This window comes from Chlorella variabilis (assembly GCF_000147415.1).
Source record: "Chlorella variabilis unplaced genomic scaffold CHLNCscaffold_8, whole genome shotgun sequence".
Lineage (NCBI taxonomy): Eukaryota > Viridiplantae > Chlorophyta > Trebouxiophyceae > Chlorellales > Chlorellaceae > Chlorella > Chlorella variabilis.
In genome coordinates, this window is record NW_005435080.1 from 503,602 (window position 1) to 516,313 (window position 12,712).

Consider the following 12,712-nt stretch of genomic DNA (forward strand, 5'->3'; position numbering starts at 1 on the left):
GCAGGCCTCTTTGAGTCCAGCACCATCCAGCTTGCCCTCTGAAAGCTGTGTCATCTGCCTGAGGCGTGAGCAGCGCTAGTGAGGAGCCTGCGGTCGCGCATGGTGGCGGCAGCCAAGGGCGGCAGCTGCAGGGGGCAAGGCCTCGTGATGCCTCGTGCGCTCCAAGGCTGCCCTCACTCCTTGCGCACAGACTGTTTCCTTCTTTTGACTCTCACGATTGTTTCACACATTCACGCAACGCCAGCACCAAATTCGGCGCGGGCCATGTCAACTGCGGCACGGAAACGATGTGCTGCGGCAGGCCGACAGGGGCGCAGCTGATGGCAAGAGAGGCGCGCAGCTGCGGCAAGCAGCAAAGCATCGAATTTCAGTTTGCATCAATGATGGAAAAGAGGGGGGGCAGGGCTGTACAAGTGGGTCGCTCAATCATCTCACTCGATGATGACAGCAGCCAGCACAATTGCGACAGCGCTGCTGCTGGGGTGACGGCGGTCGGGCGACGGCGGACCAGCTAGCCGTGTTGCGGGCCGCCGGCGCAGCGCCCGCAGGCGCTGGCCAGGCCGCCTCACAGCTCCCTGGCGGCGGCCGCCTCCTCTGCCGCCTCCTCTGCCGCCATGCGCGCCGCCGACTCCTCAGCTGTGGCGTAGGGGTCCCAGGCGCGGGGCATGGCGAAGAGGTGGATGGACTGGTCCTTGGTGTCACACCTGCAGGCAAGAAAGCGCGGCAGCCACGTCAGCAGCCACATCAGCCATCAGTGGGACGCGGGTCCAGCGGCCGGCGGCGCCCGGCGTGGGCTTGCAGCAGGCGAGGTGGCGGGGACCGGCAGCGCCAGCGCAGCGCAGTTCCAGCGCCGTGCAGCGCAGAGCGGAGCAGCGCCCAGCGCGCAGCCGCTGCCGGCCTCCAGCCTCCAGCCGCCCACCAGAAGGGCTGGTAGCTCTTGGCTTTGTCTGAGGCGATGACGATGCGGTAGTGGTCGATCCATGTGATGCCCTCCGCGTTGCAGTACACGATCTGCAGGAGGGCAGGCGGGGTGGAGGTGGAGGGGAGAGGGGTGAGGGGGGACAAGGGAGGGAGGGAAGGCACGTTGGATAAGTGGGAGGCGGGGAGGGTCGGGGCAGGAGGAGGGAGGCAAGGCAGGGAAGCCCGGCGAGGCGCGGCGCAGGGCAGGAAGGCAGGCAGGCAGGCAGGCAGGCAGGGCAGGCAGGCGTCGCGGGCGGCGGCGGCACGCCTCGCAGTGGTTGTCGCGCGGCAGGTGGAACACTTGGCCCTCCTGGCTGGCAAACTCCAGCTTGTCTCCGTGGAAGTCGCCCACCTGCAGCCACAGTGATAGTGGCATATGCACGGCGACGCTGGCGGGCACGCTTCCTGGCAGCGGCGGGCGGCAGAGCAGCAGCAGGACAGCTGCAGGCGGCGGGAAAGCGGCAGGGCAGCTGCAGGGCAGCTGCGGGGCAGCAGGCAGGCACACCCAGATGGCCGCCTCCTCCTGGCTCAGGATGGCCAGCTTGCGGGTGTCGTAATTATAGGCCTGGGGGAGGGAGGGGTGGCAGGGAGCGGAGGGCGAGAGTACTTCAAAAGGGTGGTGAAGACAGGCTGGAGCGGCAGGCATGGTTGCAGGGGGGTGGAGGCAAGGAGCACCGACAACGGCAATGGCAGGTGCTGCATGGGGACTCAACCGCATCGCAGGGGCGCAGCGGCGGCGCAGCAGGGGTGCCGCGGGGCCGCGGCGGCGCGGCCGTCTGTCCGCGACGGCATGGCACTGCCGTAAATAGCAGATGCGTGTGCACGTGTGGCTCACCATGCCCGCATAGTCCTTGAAGTAGGCGGACTCAGGTATGTTGATCACCTTCATGGGATCCCACACGCACCCGCCCTCCCTGCGGGGCAGGTAATTGGGTGCAGGGGCCGGCAGGAGTGGTGTTGGCCAGCAGGGGAGGCGGGCTGTGCGCTGCTGTACGGGGGGCGGGCTCGAGGTGCTGGCCGGGGCGGCCGCCGCCAGCCAGCCAGCCAGCCAGCTCAGCCAGACAGGCAGGCCACCGGTGCGGCGACAGACGGCAGCCCCCCCGTCCCTCCCTCCCTCCCCTCCCCTCCCCTCCCCTCCCTCCCAGCCTCACTTTGTCGTCTTGAGCTGCGACACCACGATGCGCCCGTTGCCCGGCTTCTTGCCCTCGGAGCCGCCCACGCAGAAGTTGCCCTCGCACATGCCCAGCAGGTAGGCGCCGTTGGGGGTGAAAAGGTACTGGATGCTCTCAAAGCCCTGCAGGGGCGGGGCAGGTAGGGCGTGCGTGTGGCTCCTGAATGTGTTGGCTGTGCCTGTTGCATGCGTGGATGGGAATGGGGCTGCGTTCTGGGCAGGTGCAGCGGTGGTGGGAGCGGGAGAGGTGGGCGGGGACGTGATGAGCGCAGATGGGAACGCCCCGGAACGGGCGCAGCAGGCGGCGGGCGCGCTTGCCTTGTTCTCGTGCGTCAGGTGGAACTCCACCTTGCACGTCTCGATCGTCTCGTAGTCGCTCATGTCGGGCTTGATCTGCGGGAAGGAAGGGGGCACAGGCGCACGCTCGCTCAGCAGCCGTGATGGCTCCGTCTCCAGAGTACCTCAATGCTCTGGAGGCCACTTGGATCTAGTCTTTATTCTAGACTAGACTAGGCTAGGTAAACCGGACTGGACTAAACTGCAGTGCACTCTATAGAGTTATACATGGAGATTGTTTTTGTAGCCTCCGGAGCAGAGCAGGGGGCACACTCTGGTAGGGCCGGATGCGCAGGCCACCCAGGCCCCGGGCGGTCGCAGCCTGGCGGCGCACCTTGACGTGCTGGATGAAGGGCTTGAAGGCGCCGACCTCCTCCTTGTCGGGCAGAGCCTGCAGGCCCGGGCCAGGTGCGGCAGTGGGTGGGAGGCGGCAGCGGCCGGAGGGCGCGTCGCGCGGGCGGGCATGCAGCCAGCCACGCGGCAGCCCGGCAGCAGCGGAAGGCAGCAGAGGCGGAGATAGCACAGCAGGCGCAGCAGGCGCAGCGGGCGCAGCGGGCACAGCGTGCGCAGCGTGCCTCGTGCAGCAGCAGGAAAGTGTCCGACTCGGGCATGTAGGCGATCCCCTCAAACTGGCTCTCTGGCTCCCAATCCCCGATCAGCTTGTTCTGGGGATCCCTGCGCAGCAGGCAGCAGGACAGTGACGGCATGGGGATGGCAGCGCGGGCGGAAAGCGGCGGCGGCGGCACGAGAGCACGAAGCAGCAGGGTGAGGGCTGCGGAGCGAGGGCACAAGCAGCACGCTGTGGCTGCTGCAGCCGTCAGCAGGCGGGCGTCGAGGGGCCCAGCAGGGAGCTCACCTGAACTGGAAGCGCTCGTCCAAGAAGCCGACGCTCATGGCGCTGCAGCAGGCAGGACGCAGGCAGGGCGATGAGGAACCGGATGGTGGGTGGGTGCCTGGCGGCATGCGGCGTGTGGCAAGCGGGTCCTGTCATGGAAGGCCCCGGTGAGAAAGCACAGACTCAGGCCTCTCACTTGTCAAACACTACGTAGAACTTGCCGCGCACGCGGGCCACGGCTGCAACATGGGGCAGCAGGAGGAGCAGGGGACTCAGCAGAGGGGCAGGCGCGGCGAGTGGAGCGGGGGGCACGAGGCCGCCCGCCGTCGACCAGGGTTTTGGCTTGGCTGGCCGCGTGCACTGCAATTTTTTCCAATTCTTCAGATCAGGGGCACTTGCCGCTGGCCTCAAATACGGTGCTGTTGCGCAGTTCGGCGAAAAGGCCGCTGAAAGGGGTCTCCTTCAGAGCCTTGAGCGTGGATTTGCGCCTGGAGTTTTTATGGCATGGCAACTTCCCCCCTTCCTCCTCTACATCGATGGTAGGGGCCGCCAAGGCCGAAAGCGCCATCAGCAACAGCAGCAGGGCCCAGGAATGGAGGCGCGGGGGTGCCATCGTTGCTCGATTACGATGCTAGCACCGGTGGTGAAGTGCGCCGGCCCATCGGGTTGACTTTTGGTCCAAGCCCTAGGCCACCTCAGCGCCCGCCCCCGCAGGTGATGCAGGCAGCAACAGCGCAGCAAGAAGATTCTATTATGTTGATGTTGCTTGCAGTGCACACTGGATGTTGCCAGTTTATTTCTGGCGCATAACATGCAGAAAGAATGAAGTCAGGCAACGGGTCGCCGCCGCAGCTGCGGGCGCGGCGCCGCCTCCGACACCGCCGGGTCGCCGCCGATGCCGCCGTCCCGGAGCGCCTCGTTGAGCAGGTACAGCCAGGTGTGGTAGGCGCTGGGCTGGCACCAGTGGGTGCACTCCCGCGGCATGTGCGTGGCCCAAAAGGGGATGCTGGCGTTCCAGGTCCGCAGGTGCACGTCTGCCAACTCCGCCACAAACGGCGCCGCTGCCACGTTCCACATGCCGCCCGCCCGCGCCACAGCCTCCCCGCGCTGCCACGCCTCCCAGGCCATGCAGTCCTCGGAATGGAAGTCGCCCACGTAGTAGCCGCTGCCGGGGAAGTGCTGCGGTGGGGTGTCCATCCACACCGTAGCCGGCAGGCGGCCGCGGTGGGCGGCCCGGAAGTCGGCCAGCTGGCGCAGCTCCCGCACGTACTTGCTGCCCGCGCCGGGCACGCCGCAGGTGCCGTTGGCGGCGCACACCTGGGGTCCGTCGAACTCAAAATAATGCAGGCTGCAGGGGCGCGGCGGACAAGCGGTAGGGGCTGACAGAAGCACACAAGGCACCCATGCCCGTGGCGAGGGCAGCGAAGGAATGGGGAGGCAGTGCCGAGGCGGCTTCGGCGCCCCAACCAGACCCCACCATTCCTCCGCTCCCTGGGCTGCACACACCGCTCACCCGGTATTCCACATCAGTATGTCGTCCTGGAAACCAGGCACATGCTCCATAAGCGTGGGCAGCACCGCATCCAGCATGTCCCCAGCCGTGTCCGCCCGCACGATGCACACCCGCGTGCCGTGCGCCAGCTCCAGACACTCTGGCGGTACGGCCCACCACTTGTGGCAGTACCCCTGCCTGGCTGTGGCCAGCGTCTCCATCTGCTTGGCAGGCACCGGATCCCTGCAAGGAGCAGGTGGCAGATGCAGGTGCATTGCCAGGCGAGATTGATGGGCGGCAGCAACCGTGCAGTGGCACGGCAGGCGCTTTGCTGCCTGCAGCCATCCTGTACTGCTGCCCCACGCTGCCCCAGGCCACTCACGAGCGCTGCAGCGTGGGTGCAAACTCCCGCAGGAAGCACTCTAGAGCATAATAAAAGTGCCTGCACCCAAGCTGGAGGAAGCACCCCTTCAAGCTGTGCTCCTTCACAGGCAGCACCCTTTTAGCACGCTAATCCTGCATGAGCCCAGTGAGAGCACGCCTGGCAGGCACACCGCGGCCACCGACAGGCAGCGGCAGCTCGGGTTGCCACGCACCAGGTCTGGCTGTCTCCCATGAACCACAGCGTGCGGCCGCGAATGCGCTGGAACAGCTCGCAGGGCGTGAAGGCCTGCAGGGCAGGCAATGAACAGAAAGGGATCAGAGGGAGCTGAGCAGGCATCATGGCACAACCATAGCCACCAAGCAGCCAAATATCCGCCACAAAGCAAGCACCACTTCTTGGCGTTGTTGTTCCCCCCCTCGCTCACATGCAGGCGGTAGCCCTCCTGCAGCAGCCGCTGCGCCGCCGCCTCCGACCGACCCTCCCCGGGGTAGAGCTTGCCGCACATGCGCCCGTCGAACTGGCACACGCCGCAGCACGAGTGCGGCAGCTTGGTGATGTTGCAGTTGTCCCCCACCGGTGCCTGGCAGTGCCCGCACGACTCCTGCTTGGTTGGCAGCGCCTCAGTTGTGAGGTTGAACAAGAAGGGCAGCTCGGTGGCGGGGGCCCGCAGCATGACGTCGCCTGCAAGCAGCACACGCCTGGCGGGAGCGGTCTCCGGCAGCATGGGGCAGCGCAGAAACCCCGCTGCACGTTGTGGCCGTAATTGCAGCACCAATATGCATTTTTTTGCACTGCATTTTTTCAGCCAGCATGAGACAACCATTGTCAGAGCGGGATGCCGGTGGAGCGGCGGCACACCGTCGGGGGTGATGGAGCAGCGGGAGATGGGCGTGGTGAAAATACTGAATGGCAGCTCTTCCCAGGCCCTGGGCTCCTGCACAACGTCTGAATCCAGCCAACCGCCGTCTGGAGCGGTGAATAGGCTGTAGCGGCGCCGCTCAGGCCACAGCTGGGCAGCTTGCCCCCGCAGAACGGGGGCGGCGACCAACATCAGCACCAGGAGCGCAAGCGCCCCGATGAAGCCGCTGGCCACATAGCCGCCGCGCTTCCGCAGCGCGTCCAAACGGCCTTCCAGCACGTGCTCCTCCATGGCTACAGCACGAGATGCGACGCCAACTGCCCCAACCAACCCAGTCTCGCTCCCGGTTGGCAGTCAAGCCTTGGCAGGCTGTGATAACTCGGTTTCGCGCCGGTAATGGATTATCGGCGGTGGTATGCGCCGGCGCCATCAGCCTGGGCAGCACGCCTCGCTGGCGCCAGGGGGGGGGGGCGCTACCGCCGAGCAGGGTTTTTAGGAATTTAGGAAATAACTCGAACCCGTGAGCTTTTACGGCTCTACCCGTATTCCAAAAACGCGAATGTGCCAGAGGGCAGCCTCCTGAGGAAGGACACCATGTGTTTTCGTGTAAGGGGGGTCTGGGAGCGCAGCCCCCAGCTTCCAGGAGCACTTCGAGTATTTGGGGACCCATTTCAACCCCCAAAAGGCTCTATCCGGCCCTTCCAGTCATGTACTGCATGGTGTACTGCAACGGCCTGCAACGGCCTGAAAAACAACTCGAACACGTGCATTTCCACGGCTAGGGCCCTTTTTCGGCCGGATTTCAGCTGAGAAACTCAAAAACTGCCGTAAATACGGGCAAAACGGGCTCTAAATTTTTCCCTGCCGCCGAGGGCCAGGAGGTGGGCTCAACAAAAGATCCGTGAGTTGTTATCACATCAAGAAATGAAGAATCAGAGCATCCAAAAGCGGTAGATATATGCATAGATGAGAAGGAATCAGCTAATCCGCGTCTGCCGTGCCGGCCCGCTTGGGGCACCGCATCCTTGTGGCGCGGCCTGGCCCAACATGCTCCATACTGCCGCCGCGCCCCAGCCACCACCACCACCGCCCCTCCTCCCACCGCCGCCGGTACTCGCGCATGTCGCCATCCACCTCCACCACCGTCTCCAGCACCCGCCGCAGCGCGCCCCAGCTGACGCGCAAGTTGCGGTCCCGGGGCCAGCGGCTGGGCGTGCCCACCCCCCTGGCCTCCTGCTCCCCGGGTGTGGAGGCCTTGGGATCGCACACAGAGATGAGCCACCACAGCACCGCCGTGTCGTTGTCCTGCACAAGCACAGCAGGCGGGTGCAGCATCAACGCTGTTCGGCAAGGAGCGGCAGCGCACCAACACTGCCACCGGCGCTGCACGAGGCACGAGCCTGCCACACGGTGCGCACTGCCCCGGTCCAGCGCCCTCCTCATGAGCTGCAGCAGGCAGGCGGGCAGGCAGCCGCGCACCATCTTGTTGAACAGAGGGTACTGCAGGTGTGCAGGCCCCTGGTCAAAGCCGTAGGGCTGCAGCTCAATCATGCTCGAGCCGGGGCGCATGAGCCAGGCGTTGGCCATGTTGGCGCCGTGCACGCCCACAAACACATCCGCCTCCTGCGCCGCCGCCATGCCTGACAGCAAGCTCATGAGCTGTACCTGCGCCGCAGCAGCAGGGTAGGGTTGCATGGCAGGCAGGCATCTCAGCTCGGCCTGGGGCGCAGCATCGCAGCAGCCGCGGGCACTACGTCGGGGCGCGGGAAGCAGGAATGGTGCGAGGAGCAAGGAGCCGCGCTCGGTACCACGCACCTCTGCGCAGCTGGCGCGCAGCCGCTGCCCCGCCCGGCTGGTGTACTGCCAGCGGTTGCAGCGGTCCAGCAGGTCTGCGGCATTCAGCAGCTGGCGGTCCTTTGTGCTGCGCTTGTGGAACACAATGCGCAGCACACGATCGCCGCCGCCCGGTCGGCTGCTGCCGCTGGCGCCGGCAGAATCAGAGCCTTCATCCTCCCGATCGTCACCTCCCTGCTGCCTCTGCTGCTGCTGCTCCCCGGCTGCTGCTCGCGCTGCTGCTGGCGCAGCCTGCCCTGCTGCCGCCGCTGCTTTGATGAGGCTGCCATAGTGCTTCACCAGGTGCTGGCCCAGGCCGTGCAGCGGCCAGCTGGTGATGTTAATTCCCCTGGCACAGACGTACATGTGCCGGAAGCAGCGCTGCGGGCCGCCTTCTGAGCTCAGCGGCAGCCCTGCGCCCGCTGCGCCCGCATCCTCGCCTTCCCAGCCACCCCGCACGCAGCCGCCGCCGCCGGCCGCCGCCGGCTCCGCCCCTGGCAGGCGGGCCGAGAAGTCGGCCCACGTTTCGACCTTGAGTGGCGACAGCGGCTGCAACAGGGCATAGTTCCAGTCTGGCGCCGAAAGGCCCTCAGCCGTCATGAGCACCAGCTTGGCGTGGCGGGCCCAGGGTGTGCCACGCAGCACGCCCAGCAGCTTGGCGGCGTTGTCCCTGCAGCAGCGAGCGGAGAGGGGCACCCAGGGCAGCCTTGCTCTCGGCAGGAGCAGCATGGGAGCTCTCTAGCTCCACGACTGAGCCTTCCTCGCACTCGCATTCACGAGCACACAACACCACCACCCAGCACCCCACCTGTACACGTGGGCAAAGTTGGAGAGCCGCTCAAAAGGGTACCACAGTATTGGCACGGTGCAGGAGGAGAAGGAGGGGTCCCGCAGGTACCCAGCGCCCTCCGCCTGTGCCGCGGGGCGCAGCCGGATGGGTGGCGCGCGGTACCGCGGGTCGGCCCCGCCCTGCGGCGGTGGCGGCGCGGCCACAGGCGCAGTGCGGTCGGGCACGGAGCAGGGCCAGCATCGGCGAGCGCCACATGTCCCGCAGCATGCCGCGACCCAGCGCACAAGGTGGTGGCTAACAATCGGAAGAGCATAGTCCCGACTACAAAAAGAAATCCGACCTATCCCCCCCCCCCCCCTGCATACTGCAATGCCGCCACCAGCCCTCACTCACGTCGCTGCGGTAGATGTAGGTAAACTTGGCGAAGCTGTGCAGCGGCTCGATCAGCTCGTAGCCCGGGCCGTCAGCCTGCCGCAGCTGCAGAGTGTCCTCCTCCCGGTACAGAATGGCGGTACCCTGGTCCACGCATACGTCCCGCAGCAGCGTACAGCTGTCTGCAAACTGGGAGGCGGCGACGTCCAGGGCACAGCTGGCGGCGGCGTCGCGTGGCGCGCGCCCGCCGCCGCTGCCGCTGTCGCCGCCGCCGCCGCCCAGGCCCAGGCTGCCTGCTCTGCCGTGCAGCAGGCCCAGCCTGCCGAGGGAATGCACGGTCTTGGTGCTGCCATCGCCTGCCAGCCGGGCCGTCATGGTGTCTGCGAGCTGCGCGCCGAGCAGCTGCCGCCACTGCCACAAGAGCGCCGCCGCCAGGAGGCTCGCGGTCAGCAGCGCCCACAGCGCCGTGCGGCGCGTCTTGATCGCAGCACCCTCAGCGCCGCGAGGCGGCTTGCTGGTGTGCATAGTGAGGCAGCCTACGCCATGCGAGACATTTGGGGGTAGGGTCGGCCCGAACCGTTCGTGACGTTCAACAAACAAGATGGTGCTGTGTTGCGGTTGTAAGCGATTATGGGTGTGCTTGCGCCGAGTAATCACGCACTTGACAGCTGGCCGGAGTTGTCCCCTCTCCTGGAAACGCGTGGAGTGCCGCCTCCAGAGCGTGATCTAAGTGGCGGGCTCTTTAAAATGAACAAATTGGTCGCTGCAGCCGCTTCACTTGTGAAGCCTGCCTGTAGACGGCTCCTGCCACCACGCCGCCTGCACCTGCCCCTCGGGCGTAAGTGCCAGGCCTCCCTCCAGACCATCGCCGGCCTCTATTCCAATCATCCTCTGGACCCTCAAGTATTGGGGAGCAAAGGTGTGCAGCAGGAAACAGCAGCGCGTGTGCCGCCCTGCAGCTGCTGGACGCCACCTACCTGCAAGGCCTCCCAACTCATTGGGCGTATGGAAGAGTGATGGAAATGCCCCCTTCCACATGACCAGCTATCCATGAGATGTTTACGGTATCAGGTGCATCCACACTGTGCGGGGTCCAGAGCAGGCCCCACACATCACTGTGTCGCCTGCTGCTGCGGCCAGCCAGCCGCCAGCCCATGTCTCCCGCCGCTGGGCACAAAACACAGCTGGCCAAGCCACCTTCACCAAATGAATAAAATTGCAACAATGTACATGGCCAGTATTGGCCCTGGGCGGGCCAAATTGGCGGCACCCGCCACAGCGCGCGAAGCGCGGCAGGCTGGATGTCCCACGCCTCGCTCCATCATCTCGGCAGGATATGTCTCGTTTGTAGAAGCATTGCCGCGCCCCCTCGGGACGCCCAACCACCCCCTCCGCCTGCAAGAAGAGTTGGGCAGCCAATTGCTAGGTCCCTAGAGCCCCCGATCGCGGCTGGGTCCCCCAGCTATGGCGCAGGAGTTTGTTATCCGCGCCAGCGGCGTCGACAAGGCCGCGTTCAAGCACCTGGTTGCTCGGTTCCCGCTTGATTTTCGCCCAGACCCACGCTCGGAGGAGACGGCGAACGCGCCAGACCTCAAGCGGCCGGGCGAGAGCTGGGTGATGGGCCAGATGGAGGAGGTGGAGGCCAAGCCAGGCACCCGCGGGTGAGCGGCGGCGGGGGGCGTGGCACCCAGCTCGTGTCCGTTGCATCCCCATGCAGACAGCCTGCTCCTCGTGCCCACCAGCAGGCTGATGCTGATGTCCCTGCCCGCCTGCTCCTTACACGCTTGCAGCCTGCCGGGGCAGTGGGTGCTAGAGGAGCAGTCGGGGCGTCCTCGGTTCGAGGGGCAGCCCGAGCGCGGGATGCGCGACACAGGCGCCGGATACTTCCTGCTGATGAAGGTAAGCAAGGTGCAGGTTGCAGGGTAAGGGTGTAGTACGGGCGATGGTTTTGGACACAGGGTCAGCGACAGGGCACCGCTGTATTTGAGCGACAGGGGCCCCGGGAGTCCCGTTTGGCGGGCTGTGCCTATCCACCAACCGCCGCTGCCTGCCTACCTGCCTGCCTGCCTGCAGGGCAAGGGCAACGAGTTCATTGCGGCGCCGGTGTCGGATGTGTTCACCTTCAAGCCCGCCCTGCAGCGCCGACACCAGAGGTTGGAGGGCTGGGGACGGCCACGGGCCTGCCTCGCTGCCACTTCTGCTGCCGGTCGCCGCCCAGGCTTGGCATGCTGACTGCTGCTTCCTGCTGCTGTTTATGCCTGTTTGGCTGCTGCCCGCTGCTTCCTGATGCTGCAGCCTGGAAGACGCAGAGGCAGCGATGCAGGCGCAGCGGCTGCAGCACGAGAAGGCCAACCCTCGGCTGGCACGGGCGGTGGGGCGGGACGAGGGTGCGCTTGTGCTGCCGGCTGGCTGCTGCTGGGCGCGCCCGGTGCCTGGGACAAGGAGCACCGGCCCTCAGTCGGCTGCCTGCCGGCCACAGGCGCCTGCCACAGCATGGCCCTGCTCCCTCTGGCCTTGCTGGGTCCCACATTGCACCATCCCACCCCCTGCCCCCCGCGCCCTCTGCCCGCTGTGCAGGCGACCCGCTGGCCATTCTGCGGGAGGAGGACGAGGCGGATAGCGATGAGGAATGGAAGGGGATCAAGGAGCGTGCGGCGGCGAGGACGGTGGTGAAGGCGGCGCCGCAGGTGGGAGGCCTAGAGGCTGGCCTTGGAGAAGCGGCATTCACGGCTGCGTGCCAGGGCTGGTTGGATTGTGCAAGTCTCAATAGGAGCAGAGTCGGGGGTGTGGCTGCACGAGAGCGCAGAGCAAGCTTCTCCCTCACTTGCCTGCCCGCCGGTCCGGTCTCCTGCGTGCCGCCTGCAGCAGCAGCAGCATCAGCAACTGCAGCAGCGCAAGCAGCAGGCCGCCGCAGCCGGCGGCGGCGGCGAGGAGGAGCGGCCCGAGGAGGACCACGCCGAGCGCTCAGAAAAGGTGCCCCGCCCGCCTCCTGCAAGCTGCCGGCTGGGCGACCCCGCATCTTCCCGCTCCTCTGCCGTCATGGCTGCATCTTCTGCCCTGCTCACTCGCCGATGACTGCTGCCGCACCCTCCCATGCTCTGCAGGGCGAGGATTGGGAGCACGAGGATGTGGCGGCGGATGATGACCTGGACATGGGGGAGAGCGAGGAGGAGGCGGAAGCGGGCAGCCCCGTGCGCAAGTGAGGCGCTGCGCATGCCGCGCCCTCGGCGGCGCCGGCCTCGGTTTGCACCGGCCGGCGAGCTTGCATGGGCTGGCGTGGCAAGCTCCCACACACTCTCTCTTGCTCGCGGCGGCTGAGTTCTGTTGTGTGCGTACCGCCTGCGCCGCGCAGGGGCGGAGCCGGAAGCGACAGCGAGGAGGAGGGCGGCGCGCTGCAGCCGGAGAAGGCCAAGCGGCGGCTGAAGCGCATGATGCGGGAGACGGGGCTGGAGGACAGCGAGGAGGAGGGCAGCGAGGGTGGGTGGAGATGGCTGCTGAGCTGCTGCTTTGGGCAGCTGGATTGCTGGGGCTGCTGCAGCTGCGTGCGGCTGCTGGGCAGCTGGGCCCGCTGCACGGCACGGCAAGCTTGTGCTGCAACACATCATGGGGCTGCCTGCTTGGACCTGCGCGAGCAGATGTGGCGGAGGATGAGAGCGAGAGCATCATGGATGAGGAGGAT

General features: G+C 66.4%; 3 protein-coding genes across 3 annotated transcripts in view; 1 reads left to right on the forward strand and 2 right to left on the reverse strand.

Annotated features, from left to right (window-relative positions):
* Window positions 1-590: 590 nt before the first annotated feature.
* CHLNCDRAFT_57598 (hypothetical protein) lies at window positions 591-3,930 on the reverse strand (the record flags this gene model as incomplete). Its single annotated transcript, XM_005848378.1, has 12 exons — window positions 3,702-3,930; window positions 3,499-3,541; window positions 3,324-3,365; window positions 3,043-3,142; window positions 2,802-2,858; window positions 2,450-2,524; window positions 2,112-2,254; window positions 1,796-1,874; window positions 1,466-1,525; window positions 1,229-1,312; window positions 920-1,011; window positions 591-704 (listed from the first exon to the last, which is right to left on the reverse strand). Coding segments are annotated over exons 1-12 (1,101 nt in total), but the record flags the coding sequence as incomplete, so codon positions are not given.
* Window positions 3,931-4,130: 200 nt separating this feature from the next.
* On the reverse strand, window positions 4,131-9,558 carry CHLNCDRAFT_51779 (hypothetical protein; the record flags this gene model as incomplete). The annotated part of the gene is made up of 11 exons (XM_005848379.1): window positions 4,131-4,650; window positions 4,816-5,037; window positions 5,177-5,236; window positions 5,391-5,464; window positions 5,604-6,323; window positions 6,370-6,617; window positions 7,097-7,343; window positions 7,518-7,703; window positions 7,854-8,541; window positions 8,680-8,840; window positions 9,055-9,558. 11 exons carry the CDS (start codon window positions 9,556-9,558, stop codon window positions 4,131-4,133), a joined length of 3,630 nt encoding a protein of 1,209 aa, XP_005848441.1.
* A 939-nt stretch (window positions 9,559-10,497) lies between these two features.
* Window positions 10,498-12,712, forward strand: part of CHLNCDRAFT_144804 (expressed protein) — a gene marked incomplete at both ends in the record, with an annotated part of 3,004 nt that continues 789 nt past the window's right edge. The window contains 8 exons of the mRNA XM_005848182.1: window positions 10,498-10,694; window positions 10,824-10,932; window positions 11,107-11,186; window positions 11,329-11,420; window positions 11,611-11,720; window positions 11,899-12,006; window positions 12,138-12,232; window positions 12,386-12,510. Of these exons, the coding sequence (XP_005848244.1) occupies window positions 10,498-10,694; window positions 10,824-10,932; window positions 11,107-11,186; window positions 11,329-11,420; window positions 11,611-11,720; window positions 11,899-12,006; window positions 12,138-12,232; window positions 12,386-12,510 (916 nt within the window). The remainder of the gene's footprint in view (window positions 10,695-10,823; window positions 10,933-11,106; window positions 11,187-11,328; window positions 11,421-11,610; window positions 11,721-11,898; window positions 12,007-12,137; window positions 12,233-12,385; window positions 12,511-12,712) is intronic.